The sequence below is a fragment of the Staurois parvus genome, unplaced genomic scaffold (genome assembly GCF_062004578.1).
Source record: "Staurois parvus isolate SC_StPar_1 unplaced genomic scaffold, SC_StPar_1.0 ptg000467l, whole genome shotgun sequence".
Classification (NCBI taxonomy): domain Eukaryota; kingdom Metazoa; phylum Chordata; class Amphibia; order Anura; family Ranidae; genus Staurois; species Staurois parvus.
Window position 1 is genome coordinate 15,659 of NW_028318263.1, and position 16,922 is coordinate 32,580.

General features: G+C 47.5%; 1 protein-coding gene across 2 annotated transcripts in view; it reads left to right on the top strand.

Moving 5' to 3' along the window:
* The first annotated feature begins 1,126 nt into the window (after positions 1-1,126).
* Positions 1,127-16,922, top strand: part of CCDC13 (coiled-coil domain containing 13) — an 87,259-nt gene continuing 71,463 nt past the window's right edge. For both annotated transcript variants that reach the window (XM_089689023.1, XM_089689024.1), the window contains exons 1-3: positions 1,127-1,198; positions 4,288-4,502; positions 16,083-16,231. In XM_089689023.1, coding sequence (XP_089545149.1) covers positions 4,294-4,502; positions 16,083-16,231 — 358 coding nt within the window. In that variant the 5' untranslated portion in view covers positions 1,127-1,198; positions 4,288-4,293. The remainder of the gene's footprint in view (positions 1,199-4,287; positions 4,503-16,082; positions 16,232-16,922) is intronic.

Below are 16,922 nucleotides of genomic sequence, written 5' to 3' on the forward strand. Positions count from 1 at the left end.
TGAGGCGAGGGGAGATTTATCGATAACAGACCGGACTGAGGTGTCGTGGCGGACTGCGAATAAGGCGAGGGGAGATTTATCGATAACAGACTGGACTGAAGTGTCGTGGCGGACTGCGCATGAGGCGAGGGGAGATTTATCGATAACAGACCGGACTGAGGTGTCGTGGCGGACTGCGAATAAGGCGAGGGGAGATTTATCAATAACAGACCGGACTGAGGTGTCGTGGCGGACTGCGCATGAGGCGAGGGGAGATTTATCGAAAACAGACCGGACTGAGGTGTCGTGGCGGACTGCGCATGAGGCGAGGGGAGATTTATCGATAACAGACCGGACTGAGGTGTCGTGGCGGACTGCGCATGAGGCGAGGGGAGATTTATCGAAAACAGACCGCACTGAGGTGTCGTGGCGGACTGCGCATGAGGCGAGGGGAGATTTATCGAAAACAGACCGGACTGAGGTGTCGTGGCGGACTGCGCATGAGGCGAGGGGAGATTTATCGATAACAGACCGGACTGAGGTGTCGTGGCGGACTGCGCATGAGGCGAGGGGAGATTTATCGATAACAGACCGGACTGAGGTGTCGTGGCGGACTGCGAATGAGGCGAGGGGAGATTTATCGATAACAGACCGGACTGAGGTGTCGTGGCGGACTGCGCATGAGGCGAGGGGAGATTTATCGATAACAGAATGGACTGAGGTGTCGTGGCGGACTGCGCATGAGGCGAGGGGAGATTTATTGATAACAGACCGGAGAGGTGTTGTGGCGGATTGCGCATGAGGCGAGGGGAGATTTATCGATAACAGACCGGAGAGGTGTTGTGGCGGATTGCGCATGAGGCGAGGGGAGATTTATTGATAACAGACCGGACTGAGGTGTCGTGGCGGACTGCGCATGAGGCGAGGGGAGATTTATTGATAACAGACCGGAGAGGTGTTGTGGCGGATTGCGCATGAGGCGAGGGGAGATTTATATATGTGCATGAGGGACTTTTATCTGACTGGAGACACTGCACAAAACGTGACACCACAAAGCGCTCAGGACTGCTCATGCTCACTGGCGGGGGCTCTCAGGGTGAGAGGGCGGAGCCGGCAGCGTGATGAGGTCAACACAACGCCGTCTCCATGGTGCCGGTTGCCTGGGTGACGCGTTCTGCAGGCGAAAGCTCGTAGAGTTCCGGGAGAGACCAGCAAATCGGTAAGTGACCGGAGAGGCGGGAAAACTACATGTCCCAGCATGGCCGGCCAGTATCAGGGGAAGTCTGGGGACGTCTAAAGATATTTCTGTGTAATAATGACATTGCGGTGATGGGATGATCCGGAGTGGTAACAAATGCCTTATCCCGGTGACTACTGCGCATGCGCCGGATCATTCAGTTATGGTCGAGTGATCGTGACTAGACCGGCAGAGCGGCGCGCGCACAAAACACTGACACCTGGCGGAAAACTTCCCCGTGTAACGAGAGCGCGCTTTTTAAAGGTCCTGCCTGGTGTTTGACAGATGTGATCACACAGGAGAGGGAAGAGAGGGTCACATGTCCTCTACAGCCCTGAACTCCGGGGATCCGTGTACAGGACTCGGCTCCATCCCCTCTACTGTGCTCCATAGACCCCACACCGTGATCGCATCTCAGCCTTGTAGCACGTGGTCCCATAGATCGATCAGCTTGGAGCTGGAAAACTCTGTATATAGCATGGCTACTACACGACCACATCGCTAGATTCGCTACTACACCACTACATCACTACTACACCGCTACTACACTGCAACTACATCGCTACTACACTGCAACTACATCGCTACTACACTGCAACTACATCGCTACTACACTGCAACTACATCGCTACTACACTGCAACTACATCGCTACTACACTGCAACTACATCGCTACTACATCGCTACTACACTGTAACTACATCGCTACTACACTGTAACTACATCGCTACTACACTGCAACTACATCGCTACTACACTGCAACTACATCGCTACTACACTGTTACTACACCACTACATCGCTAGATTCGCTACTACACGACGACTACATCACTACTACACTGCTACTACACGACGACTACATCACTACTACACTGCAACTACATCGCTACTACATCGCTACTACACTGCAACTACATCGCTACTACACTGCAACTACATCGCTACTACACGACGACTATATTGCTACTACACTGTTACTACACCACTACATTGCTAGATTCGCTACTACACGACGACTACATCACTACTACATTGCTACTACACTGCAACTACATTGCTACTACACTGCAACTACATCGCTACTACATCGCTACTACACTGCAACTACATCTCTACTACACTACGACTATATTGCTACTACACTGTTACTACATCGCTAGATTCGCTACTACACAACGACTACATCGCTACTACTACTGCACTGTGACTACATCACTACTACACTGCTACTACACAATGACTACATCACTACTACACTGCTACTACACAACGACTACATCACTACTACACTGCTACTACACGACTACATCACTACTACACTGCTACTACACAACGACTACATCACTACTACACTGCTACTACACAACAACTACATCACTACTACACTGTTACTACACCACTACATCGCTAGATTCGCTACTACACGACGACTACATCGCTACTACTACTGCACTGTGACTACATCACTACTACACTGCTACTACACAACGACTACATCACTACTACACTGCTACTACACAACGACTACATCACTACTACTACACAACGACTACATCACTACTACACTGCTACTACACAACGACTACATCACTACATCACTGCTACACTGCAACTACATTGCAACTACATGATTACATTGCTACTACTACTGCACCGTGACTACATCACTACTACACTGCTACTATACGACGACTACATCACTACTACACGACGACTACATCGCTACTACACTGCTACTACATAATGACTACATCGCTAGATTCGCTACTACACAACTACATCACTACTACTACTGCACCGTGACTACATCACTACTACACTGCTACTACACGACTACATCACTACTACACAACTACTACTACACGACGACTACACCGCTACTACACTGCAACTACACAACCACTACATTGCTACTACACTGCAACTACACAACAACTACATCGCTACTACACTGCAACTACACAACGACTACATCGCTACTACACTGCAACTACACAACATTGCTACTATTGCACAACTAGTACACTGAAACTACATCACTACTACATAAATTCTACACTGCAGGGGCGGACTGACCATTTGGAAACTCGGGCCCCATGAGATGCCCCTGGTACCTTTTTCATAGGCTTTTTTGAGTGTGGGCAAGGACACAGGGGCCCCATGATCCCCTATTGCCCGGGGGCCCCATGAGTTGTCAGTCCGCCCCTGCTACACTGTCACTATACCATGACAACATAACTACTGCACTGCTACTATACCATGTCTTATCACTACTACACCGTTACTACACTGCAACTACATTGCTACTACATCACTACTACACTGTCACTATACCAGGTCTACACTGCAACTACACTGTCACTATACCATGTCTACACTGCAACTACATCGCTACTACATCACTACTACACTGTCACTATACCATGTCTACACTGCAACTACATCGCTACTACTACACAACTAGTACACCACTATTACACCACAACTACTACACTGTCACTATACCATGACTAAATTGCTACTACACTTCTACTACTGCACCGCTATTAAGGGGACACAGACTACTGAACAGGGGGGGCATTTCATTGGATTACTTGTTGCCGTGTCTTGTTTTATGATTGGCCCATTCTGTTATCACCTCCAGGTACAGAATATGAATCCCACAAGAAATACAAGAAATGGGTTTTGCCGGCTCACTTGTGTTCTCTATAGAAATGTTGCGTACTGTATATTACCAACCAAGGGGAGACTTCTGGGCACAAGTGTTTATCCCCCATCCAACCACACATCCAATCACCTTCATCTTTAATGCCACCAAACAATTACACCCTCCTCTGTGGGGCCCCGGGGTCACCTGTCTCTGAGGTCATCTCTCCATTGAATGGGATTTATGATGAATGAAAGTCTATCAGCCGTTTCTTCCCATATCCAGGAGATCGTAGGATCTGCTCCCTGTGGATTTCCTACTCCCAGCCAGACCAATGGGCGTTCCGTCGGAGCTGTGTGGGGTCAGGTGGCCCATGGATATCCGTATATAATCCGGGTTCGGTTGGGTTTTCTTGTCTTCCAGGCCACCATGGAATCTGACGACATGATAAATGAAAACCTGCGCCAGCAGTTCAAGGCGCTCCAGGAACAGCAACAGAAACGTCTCCAAAGACTGATGGAGAGGAAGAGGGAGAAGCAGGGCGAGCCGGAGCAGAGGAAAGCCGATGCGTTCGGTGTTCAGGATCAGCTGGATCTCCTCCGCCTGGATCGGGACTCCTCCAGCGATCTGGGGAAAAGGTGACTCACTAAGAGCTTGATCACACGGTCAGCCGGGGGATGGTAGACGCAGGCGGGTGAGCTGCGGGTTTTACCGCCACCCAACCGCCCACCTAAACGCAGCAATGCAGCCACTCAGGGCTGTACCCATACTGTGGCAAAAATTAAATGGCAGGTCGCATTTGTCAGGTGGTACCACCGCCAATCGCCACCCACTCAAGTAAATGGGATTGCTGCAATGCGGTGGGTTGGCATTTTGGGGGTTAACCCCTGCGTCCGCTCTCCTCCCTTTCTTGTTGCTGACCTGGAAGTGACTTTTAAAACGTCACTTCCAGGACCCAGCATGGCCAGGAAAGAATGTAATGCAGAGCAGTCCGCATTGCATTAGATTCATTGGAGGACAGGTGAGACATCAGGGGTCTTTTAGACCCCAGATGTCTCGATAAAGAGAACCTGTCACCAAAAAAATAATAAAGTTAAGCAAACAAAGTTGCACCCAAACATATAAAATTGCCCTCCAAAAAAAATGTTTGAGTTGTAAACGCATGCATCGGGGCACCTACGCATGAAAGCGTTGTTTGCGATACACATGTTACATATCGCTGCGCACGCCAGAGTGAGATCAATAAGTCAAGTAATGCTAAACTGATGACCTATGGGGGGGCTTATAAATTGTCACCTATGGAAAATATAGGGTACTGAAGTATGTCGCCATTTCACAGGTGCACGCAAATTAAGGGCCGGTTCACACTATAGAAACACAGTCCAGATGTGTTCCGGATGTGTTTCTGAATGTGCGTTTTTTGTTGTGTTTTACACACCTTCCAGTTCATTTTTTCCCCTTTCTTTTTCTTCAATTTAAATAAGGACTTGTGCATTTCAGTGCGTTTTTTATGCGTTTTACCGCGTTCCAGTACAGTTATGTGCAGGAAAAATGCAGCCTGATTTACTTGTTTTTTCCGCAACCAGAACACACTGGAACTGCAAGCACTGATGTGAACTATGACACTGACAACCATATCACCTACTTTCTGTGCGTTTTGGATGCAGAAAAATGCAACTGAAACCCATGGAGTGTGAACTGGCCCCTAAAGCGGAGCACCACCCAAAAGGGGAAGTTCTGCTTTAAAGATTGGTCCCCTGCTCCCCATTAAGGATTGGCACCTTTGGGGAGCAGGGGGGGGAGCGGGTACCCGAATTTGACAGGTACCCACTCCCACTTCCAGTCCAATCGCCTAAGCGATCAAAAACAGAAGGTGTTCTCCCTGTAGTCTTTTGGGACACGTGACAGGTCCCAGAAGACTACAGGACCAATCATGAAGTGCAGCGCTACTCGCACATGCGCAGTGGGTACCCGGCTGTGAAGCCGCAAGCTGTCACAGCCGGTTGCCCACACTGAAGATGCCGGCGCTTGGAATACAGGACGGCCGGTGGAATGGGCTGCGGGGGACACACACCGGGACCGAGGGACAGGTAAGTGGCTGTTTTTTAAAAGTCAGCAGCTACAGTTTTTGTAGATACTGACTTTTATTTTTTGATAGGTGAGTGGAACTCCGCTTTAAGGTTTGACATGTTGGGTATGTATTTGCTCGGTACAACCTCATATTTTATATTTTACCAAAGAATAATTAATTGCGTTTTTGTGCCCTAAAATTATCTATTTATTTCAGGTACTTATATAGGACCATCAATTTACACACGCTTTACATATACAAGTGGGGATCGAAAGTTTGGGCACCCCAGCTAAAAATTTGTATTAATGTGCATAAAGAAGCCAAGGAAAGATGGAAAAATCTCCAAAAGGCATCAAATTACAGGTTAGACATTCTTATAATATGTCAACAAAAGTTAGATTTTATTTCCATCATTTACACTTTCAAAATAACAGAAAACAAAAAAATGGCATCTGCAAAAGTTTGGGCACCCTGCAGAGTTAATATCTTGTACTGCCCCCTTTGGCAAGTATCACAGCTTGTAAACGCTTTTTGTAGCCAGCCAAGAGTCTTTCAATTCTTGTTTGAGGTATCTTTGCCCATTCTTCCTTACAAAAGTCTTCCAGTTCTTTGAGATTTCTGGGCTGTCTGTCACGCACTGCTCTTTTAAGGTCTATCCATAGATTTTCAATTATGTTGAGGTCAGGAGATTGTGAAGGCCATGGCAAAACCTTCAGTTTACGCCTCTTGATGTAATGCCCCGTGGATTTCGAGGTGTGTTTAGGATCATTATCCATTTGTAGAAGCCATCCTCTCTTTAACTTCAGCTTTTTCACAGACGGCATCAAGTTACCATCCAAAATTTGCTGAAATTTTATTGAATCCATTTTTCCTTCTACTCGTGAGATGTTCCCTGTGCCACTGGCTGCAACACAACCCCAAAGCATGATTGATCCAACCCCATGCTTAACAGTTGGACAGAGGTTCTTTTCATTAAATTCCGTGCCCCTTCTTCTCCAAACGTACCTTTGCTCATTCCGGCCAAAAAGTTCAATTTTAACCTCATCGGTCCACAGAACTTGTTTCCAAAATGCATCAGGCTTGTCTATATGTTCATTTGCAAAGTTCAAACGATGATTTTTGTGGTGAGGACGTAGAAGAGGTTTTCTTCTGATGACTCTTCCATGAAGACCATATTTGTACAAGTATCTCTTTATGGTGGAATAGTGTACCACAACTCCAGTGTCTGCCAGATCTTTCTGGAGGGATCGTGCAGTCAAACGTGGGTTTTGAATTGTTTTTCTCACAATCCTGCGAGCTGTTCTGTCTGATATTTTTCTTGGTCTTCCAGATCTTGCTTTAACTTCCACTGTTCCTAATGACTGCCATTTCTTAATTACATTCCAAACAGAGGATATTGACATCTGAAAACGCTTTGCTATCTTCTTATAGCCTTCTCCAGCTTTGTGAGCGTCAACTATTTTCAGTTTTCTAGACAACTGCTTAGAAGAACCCATGGTGCTGATTGTTGGGGCAAGGTCAGATGAGTCTGGGCATTTAAAACCTTTGAGATTGATATCACCTGGTCTTCCCAGATGATGATTGAGAACAATCCATGACACCGACAGGTCTCAGCTTGGCAAAGGGGGCAGTGCATGCTATAAATTCTGCAGGGTGCCCAAACTTTTGCAGACGCCATTTTTTTGTTTTCTGTTATTTTGAAAGTGTAAATGATGGAAATAAAATCTAACTTTTGTTGACATATTATAAGAATGTCTAATCTGTAATTTGATGCCTTTTGGAGATTTTTCCATCTTTCCTTGGCTTCTTTATGCACATTAATACAAATTTTTAGCTGGGGTGCCCAAACTTTCGATCCCCACTGTATATTGTACCTTCCCCCAGACATACGTGTGAAGACTTTCCATACAACACTACTGCTCTGCACATGATAGATACTGAGCTACATTCATCTATTATTGGGGGGGTAGACATCCTTATCATGTGATTGGCTGTCACAATGGTCACATGATTGGTAGGCCATCCTTCTAGCTTCCAATCATAATTAGAAACTGGGAGCTGTCTGTGACAGCTCGGTCACTGCGCTGGGAGCTTGCTCTCAATATAGAGATCTTAGCCTCTGTGAATGTATATGCTGCAAGTGGGCATTAAGGTCCACCTTCCTGCTGGCACACACAGGGGCGGACTGACAACTCATGGGGCCCCCGGGCAATAGGGGATCATGGGGCCCCTGTGTCCTCGCCCACACTCAAACCACACCCAAAAAAGCCTATAAAAGCTACCAGGGGCATCTCATGGGGCCCCCTACTGACCATGGGCCCTCGGGCGGTGCCCGAGTTTCCAAATGGTCAGTCCGCCCCTGGGCACACAAGTGCGTTATTAGAGGCTGGGAGCTGTCTGTGACAGCTCGGTCACTGCGCTGGGAGCTTGCTCTCAGTATAGAGATCTTAGCCTCTGTGAATGTATATGCTGCAAGCGAGCATTAAGGTCCACCTTCCTTGCTGGCGCACATGTGCTTTATGTGCTCTACATAGAAATCGTCTATTGGGAGTGCCAGTTCATACAACAGCTATCTCAGCCTGCACCATGGAGTATCTCTCAGCTTCCTGGGACCTGTGACGGGGCATCCTGGGAGGCTGTGGGCTCAATACATATCTTTGTAGCCTAGGCAAAAAATAAGGAAGTGTAAAGAAAAGAACCCCCCCCCCCCGTCCAAAAAAAGACGACATTCAAGTTCTGTTAGAGAAGGGGGGGGGAGGAAAATGATAGAAAGTTGCTAGAGAGGGTAAAGTTCCCTCTATGGTCATAATATGTCACAGTTGTGAAACAGGTATTTGTTAGTCTGTGGAGCTCTAGCGCCATCTAATGGACACAAGTTAAAACTGACATCAATGGTCCTTTTTTTTTCATAAGGCCCCCTTCACATGGGGCAGACCCATTAATGGATCTGCTTGCTCAGTGGGGGAATCTGTCTGCTGATCCCCATGGAGCAAGCAGATGACAGATCTGTGTCCACTCAACTTATGCAGAGACAACATGGGCACAGCCTGCTGTCCTCTATGGGGGTTGTATGGAAACAAGCCGCCTCTCCGCATTTCCATTCGACTGCCATCTGATCCGATCCGACGAATGGAAGGGGATCCCCACCCATCTCATTTTGGCGGATTGGATGCCGGCGGGTGTAAACGCTCCATAGAGGAGAATTGAGGGTCTGATCGGGTCCACCTGAAAAACGGGCAGGCAGACCCGATTGGAACATCCGTGTGAAAGGGGCCTAAAGCGTAACCAAAATTTAAAACGCAAAAAAAAAAACATATTGCAGTGTAGATGTGGTGGCTGCACTAGTTTTCTTTTTTCAGGCTGAGAATATTTTCAGCAAGTACTGAAAATATCTGACAAAAATGCTACATCCTTGTCACTTTCTGTGAGCTGAATGAAAGAAAAATCAGTGTTGGCCTTCCACACCTTGTTGTAATCTCAATGAACAAAAGCAGATGTGTTATGAAGTCCATTAACCGCTTCCCCGTCGCGGTATAGCACAAATACTGCTACAGGGGGGCAGGGCTGCGCAAAATCGCGTGTGTGTATTGTGGGAACTCGCTTCAAAGGGTAGAGCTCTTCTTGTAAAGCACACAGCAACTCGCTTTCTTTTCAGGGCTTTTTTGCCCACTTTTATTTAAGAAAGTTCAAACAACAAAATTGCTTCCCACGCAGGGGTATCCACCATCAAGCAAAACAATATGCAGCCTCCTGGCTTGTACGCAGTTTTAAGTCTGCCTCCTGCAGACTCTTCCCAAAGTATGGCACTAGCACACAGCTAGTCCGGCTTCCACCTCTCCTAGGTGTAGCCCACCTGACTCCACGGCAGAGACCTCCCGTCTGCCTGGGTGGCGCCCTCCTAACTGCCGGGGTGGAGCCCAGAATCATGGCCTGGCCTCCACTAAAAGGCCTGCACACACCTGTGCAATCAGCACGCTGGCTGCTCCCAAAATATGGGCCCAGGATTGGAGATTTCATCCCTCCCAAATCTCTAAGAAATCTCCAGGCTACAAGTCCCAAAACAGGCTTTACAAACCAAAGAGGAAACTTATAAATCAGTTTCCTCTGCATTGTGAGAACTGCCTGGAGCCCCTCAACCTGTTTAGTTGAGAATCCTGGGTCTCCATCATGATTTCCACCATGGCAGGATACCGCACTGCCACATATCCCCCCCCTTTGTTTTGATCCCGTAGGGGGCAGAACACACAAGCCCAAACTCTTTACTTTGGCACCTCTGTGCCAGCTTTCACCTATATGAGCCCATTCCTGACTGACCTTGCTTTCTAAGGGAAACTTTCCTTCCTGTCTTATGAGACGACTTTCCCTGTGTTCTATTACATGGACTTGGGCCCTATAAAGACTCCGTGCCTTTTTACGGGTACGCTTCCAAAAGCGTTGCCTCTCTATTTTCCTTGGGGCCACCCAAGTCACCTTCCCATTAAGGAACTTCCAAAACTTGGTACATTTCTGAGGATGAGGTTGACGCCTGAGTTTTAGGTGTTGGATAACATTACAGCTACGCTGCACTCTCAACCGCCGGTTTCCCTTTACCTTTGAAGGGGTCACGCTTTTAAATACAAAAAGTGCGGGCTCTTTTATTGGGGTTACCTTAGACCCTCGCTGCATTCTATGTACAGGCATCTTCTTACTGACAAAACCTAGCTCGGTTGGTTTCCCCCCGTACACTGCATGCTTCCTTTGGTCACTGACAGTCTCAGATGACAGCAATGTCCTACTCTCCTTCTGAAGGACAGACCGATTGTCTTGCTCTTCAGATGTTTTTATGTCAGGGGACCTCTTTAAATAATCCACTTCCTTAAAGTTTTCCCTCTGGGCAGATAAGCCATTTAAAGTTTCCCTTCCCAGACTACCCTCCTGAACCTGTAGGGGGCCTAATTCAACTGCAGCTTTTTCCTCAGCTGTGTCTACCACATCATTATATTTACAATGTACCAGTGCATCGCACTTTTCCTCATCATCAACATTTACACGGGTCTTGCATTTTTCCTCCTGGCCAGAAACATCCACACCTTTGTCAGAATTAATTTCAAAGTTTGGCAGGGCAGTGTCTGGAGACCAAGTGCACAGCGTGGAGTGGTTGTCTCCCATGGCAACGTCGCTATCCACCAGCTCCACTGGCACATGTACCTCTTCCAGCAACTGTCCTGACACCTGACGGTCATAACACAATTCCACATTTGGTTTACTGACCCCAATCACTTGATTTGTGCCATCTGACACTTCCACCAACACCGGCTCATTTGGTATCACACTATTCGATCCTACACCATTGGATCCTTTGTGGGTTGTGGGCACGATCTCTGCTATGTGCTCAATCTCACTTGGCCCGTCCATATTGGGAGGGAGACCATCTGCAGCAACAGCAAGTGTGCCCTTGTCTATGAGCTGCTCTGCAGGCCCTCCATTTAGCACAGCAGAAGTCATGTCCACTCCACTGTTGGAAGCAGAGGTCCCTTTTAACAAAGCCAACAGGTTTTCAGCCCATCTGTCCCAGTCTACTTTCTCTGCGCTCCAGTCAGAGGTACTACGCAGTACCGCACCAACTGTCGGAGGAGACACAGGACAGAGTGGCTCAGCAGACACATCACATATATCACTTTTGTTCAACCAAAACTGTGGCACTAAATTTTTAACCTCAACAGGTTGCAATACCACACCCTCACCACCGTACTCTGGTGGCGCTTCATTCACCTCATGAACACTTCCATACCTATTGTCATTACTGACAGACTCCATTAACCCATTATCACCAGGAGCATTTTCAAAAATTCCAGTTTTAGCATTTAAATTATCAAGTACTCTCTTGTCCAGAGCAGCACCATAGTTGTCCAAGGCAACCTCTGGCTCCAACACACGGAGCTCCCAGGAGGTTTCCATGGACACCTTTGCAGCCTTGGATACTGTTGCCAAGGGCAACAACATATCTTCAATCATATTCATATAAACACTATTATCTTTAGTGAGCTGTGCTAGCTCATCACCAACCATAACATTATATTTACCAACAGTAACACTTTTGTCGGCATGACCATCAGCATTCTCATTGCATATAGACATCACTGTGGTTTTTGCGGGTAATCCCTGGCTATTACCCAGCTGAGCAGCCTGTGAGCCATGCCTCACAGCACTCTCTCTCTTTAAAGGGACACTATATTCAGTTTTAGCAGCTCCATAGCTGACCTGGGAAATCCTCTGCTCCGCCACTGCGGGCTCCTGGGAGGTTTCCCTGGGCATCTCTGCAGCACCTGGCACTAGGGAACACGGTGCCATGACAGTTTTGGTCACCCCTAGTTTACCTTCCCCAGCCTTCTGCTGGATTATAGCAGGCACATGCAGAGTCCCCATGTCCTTTTCCATATTTAGTCCTAATCGTTGGGCTTCTCCCTGTGCCTCCCCACTACTCAGGGTAGCACACAGCAGCCAGTCCATGTCCATCTGTATTTTGGAACTCCCTGAAGGACACACTCTCACTTCCTTGGAATCAGTCCCACAAACTGAAACAGTCTTACCATTTCCTGCAGCAGGTGTCATAGCCTTCACTTGAGTGCGTTGTCTCTCCTCTGCTTGGCTTTGGCCACCCAGTTCATCCATGCAGCTATAGGATGATACCGTGGCAGGCACTTCTGACTCCTTGGCACCCCCTGCAGGCACAACAGGTACTTTTTCACTGTTGCCAGAGGTGGCTGCCAACATTTTTAAAAAGGAATCTGGGCTTGCAGATGAAGACTTTTGCTCAGTAGCACCCTCATCAGTGGTATTCCATAATCTGGGGCAGGAAAAGATACCATGCCCAAACTGACCACATTCCAGGCAGGGTATGGTTCCACCGATAACCTTCTTGGGATACGGAACAACATCTCCCTTGTAGCCCCTTCTCCTGGTTGCCAAGCTTTCTCCTGTTGCTATGGGAGATGGCACTCTCCCAGCTGAACATTGTGGGTTCCTCCAGATGCGCTGAACTCTCATCTCTGCGTTGCCACAATCCTCTGCAGACGACTCTTCTCTCACAGGGTCAGCAGGCCTGAAGTCACATGTGTTGCTATGGGCAACCACAATCTTCTGAAACTTTTGGGGAGCCGGCTGCTCCTTCCTGGAACTCCAAGCAGGCTTCCCAATTGCATACCCAGACCTTTGTCTGGTTGTGTCACCTCGTACTGGAAGCTGGGATAATGGGCACTTGGAGACAGTGTGCCACCATTCACTGCACCGCAAACAGCGCTCTTGCGGCAGTATCTTGGCCAAACTTCCAACACTGCAGCCTTTTTCCAGCTTAGGACTCTGCACATTCATAGCTGGTCTCCTTTCACCAGTGTTGCCAGCGGCAACAACATGCACTTCCCACTTTGGCAAACACTGTTCATCCATGTATGGGGCTCGTTCTGGGGATAACCCCTCCAGCCACAGGGCTCGGTCTCTCATTGCAGCAAATCTTTCTTCTTTTCTTTGCTTTGACCGTCCCATCTTCAGTCACTTCACAACACTTTTGCACAGTCCAGCAACAAAGAAATGAAGTACTGCCTCTTTAAGGCAGGTTCTCCTCACCTGCACACACACCAAATTGTGCTGTCCATTGCACAGAAACACAGTTCATATAACTGATGAACTTACTTTTGCAGGGATCTCCAATTATGCCCGCATTCCCACCATATGTGGGAACTCGCTTCAAAGGGTAGAGCTCTTCTTGTAAAGCACACAGCAACTCGCTTTCTTTTCAGGGCTTTTTTGCCCACTTTTATTTAAGAAAGTTCAAACAACAAAAATGCTTCCCACGCAGGGGTATCCACCATCAAGCAAAACAATATGCAGCCTCCTGGCTTGTACGCAGTTTTAAGTCTGCCTCCTGCAGACTCTTCCCAAAGTATGGCACTAGCACACAGCTAGTCTGGCTTCCACCTCTCCTAGGTGTAGCCCACCTGACTCCACGGCAGAGACCTCCCGTCTGCCTGGGTGGCGCCCTCCTAACTGCCGGGGTGGAGCCCAGAATCATGGCCTGGCCTCCACTAAAAGGCCTGCACACACCTGTGCAATCAGCACGCTGGCTGCTCCCAAAATATGGGCCCAGGATTGGAGATTTCATCCCTCCCAAATCTCTAAGAAATCTCCAGGCTACAGGTCCCAAAACAGGCTTTACAAACCAAAGAGGAAACTTATAAATCAGTTTCCTCTGCATTGTGAGAACTGCCTGGAGCCCCTCAACCTGTTTAGTTGAGAATCCTGTGTCTCCATCATGATTTCCACCATGGCAGGATACCGCACTGCCACAGTATATATATATATATATATATATATATATATATATATGTGTGTGTGTGTGTATATATATATATATACAGATTTTGTATATCCATGTAGTAGGGGGCGCGCGCGCGCCCTACCCACGCCGTCATTGGCGGCTACAGCTGTCGATCACCGGGTCCCGGATGGAGATTTCCTGCCAACACCCGGCGATCACCGAGTGTCACTGACAGGGGAGAGGTCTGTATGTAAACAATACAGATCTCTCCCCTGTCAGCTCCAGCACACTGTTTTGTATGGCTCTGCATAGCAGACCCATACAAAACAGCATGTCTCCCTTGTAAAACACACACAGCACACAGTTAACCCTTTGATGTTCCCAGATGTTAACCCCTTCCTGCCCAGTGCCATTAGTACAGTGTCAGTGCTTTTCACTAGCACTGATCACTGTATTGGTGTCACGGGGGATGTCAGTGGCAGTTAGTCAGTTCCCCCTCCCCCCGTGTCAGAATTCCTGCCGCAGTCCTGTTATAAGTTGCTGATCGCCGCCATTAATAGTATAAAAAAAAAAGAAAAAAATCCCAGTATATATACCGCCATTTGTAAACGCTATAACTATCACATAAACCAATTAATTTTCACGTATTGGGAATTTTTTTTTGGCAAAGACACGGAGCAGAATACATTTTGGCCTAAATTTATGACGAGATTTGAGTTTTTACATTTTTTTTTACTGGGCATGTTTTATAGCAAATAGTAAAAAAAATATTTTTTTTTCAAAATTGTCGGTCTTTTTTTGTTTATAGCGCAAAAATAAAAACCGCACAGGCGAACAAATACTACCGACAGAAAGCTCTATTTATGGGAAAAAAGGACATACATTGAGTGCAGCGTTGCCATTGCGCCATAACGCAAAAAAATGGCCTAGTCAGGAGGGGGGGGGGAAATCCTCTAGGGGGCAAGTGGTTAAGACAAGGAAGGGGCCGGTAAATGACACATTAATCAGCCCCTTCCCCACACTCCATCCTGACAGCATCCCCCCGCAGCAGCCGGGAGGAAAGGTGAGGGGGGAACCCGGCAGAGCTACAGAGGATGAGCTTGGGCCAGGAAAGAGCACAGAGGGGCCGGGAAAGAGCACAGAGGGGCCAGGAAAGAGCACAGAGGGGCCGGGAAAGAGCACAGAGGGGCCAGGAAAGAGCACAGAGGGGCCAGGAAAGAGCACAGGGGGCAGTAGAGCATGCAGGTGGGCAGCAGAAAGAAGCAGGATTGGAGGAGCTGCGGGGCCGGCTGCATACAGTGGAACCAATCTCTTAACATTCCTCCTCCAGCCGCTGAATGCCCACGGGAGGAAAATGGAGAGATCGGTTCCTCTGTATGCAGCTGCCACTGCTACTCCTCCTATCCAGGTGTACATAGGGGCTGCACGGGCCTCCTGGAGCATGGGGCTGGGTTGCCATTACGACCCCTGTAGGTACGCCTCTGGTTTGAAAGTTTTAAGTAATTTTTTAGCAAAAAATTTAAGATTTTTACATATATGTAAGAAGTGTCAGAATTGGCCCAGTATTAAAGTGGTTGAAGAATTTCCCTGAATGTATTATTCTACATGCAAGCAGTGTAAGTACAGAATTCGTGGTATGAACCCCATGTACAGCAGAGGGCAGACTAGGAGATGTAGAAGCAGCACAGGGAGCCAATCCGATTGACCGGGAAATGAGCTCATCAGTACACGATGGGAACATCTATGTCTTTATCATTCTTCATCACTGTAAATCCTTCATGGCTCTGAGCAGTAACTGGGAAGACATTTTACTGTTGCTTGGGATTTAATTGCAGAGTTCTTCTCTTGGAACAGGCTCCTGGAGGATGAGAATGAGCAGTTGCAGGGACAAATACGAGAACTGCAGGATGAAAACGGACGATTGCACAAACTTCTGAAAGAAAAAGAGTTTGAGATTCGACACCTCAGGAGGAAAGTAGAAGATGACAAGGTGGCACTGGCCGGTAATCCCCAAACCTATGAAGTATAGAACAATATGTCTTATTATAATTATTTTCATGTCAATTATCTGCAAATAGATGCAGGTGCAAGCACATTTGAATTGAGCAGTAGCTGTGACCAGCATTACAACTCAAAGCTGAAGTGTAATGTATGCATATACAACGTGCAATGAGGAATTGTCCGATTTTTAAAAAATAACTCTATTGAGACCCAGTGATGTCATTCTTTGGCCTGTATGCAGGTCTTTGCTCTGAGTTTACTGGGAGGGGCCAGAAGGCACCTGTAAATGTCACAGGACCCTGCTTTAGATCTTCTTTCTAAAGAGATATATGAAAGAACACATTCCTGGCATCCCTTTAGATGTGCATCTTCCATTTTCTAACAATTGCTCCAACAGTTGATCTATTTTCCCCAAGCTGCTTGGCAATTGCCCCGCAGCCCTTTCCAGCCTTGTGGAGGTCCACAATTTTGTCTCTGGTGTCTTTTGACAGCTCTTTGATCTTGCCCATGGTAGTAGTTGGCGTCTGACTGACTGTGGGGTGGACAGGTGTCTTTAAAGAGCTCAGACAGGTGCTACTAAGTTAGATTAATGAGTGGAGTAGAGGTGGACTTTTTAAAGGCGCAGTAACAGGTCTTTGAGAGCCAGAATTCTTGCTGTTTCTTAGGTCTTCAAATACTTCTGTTCAGCAGTGC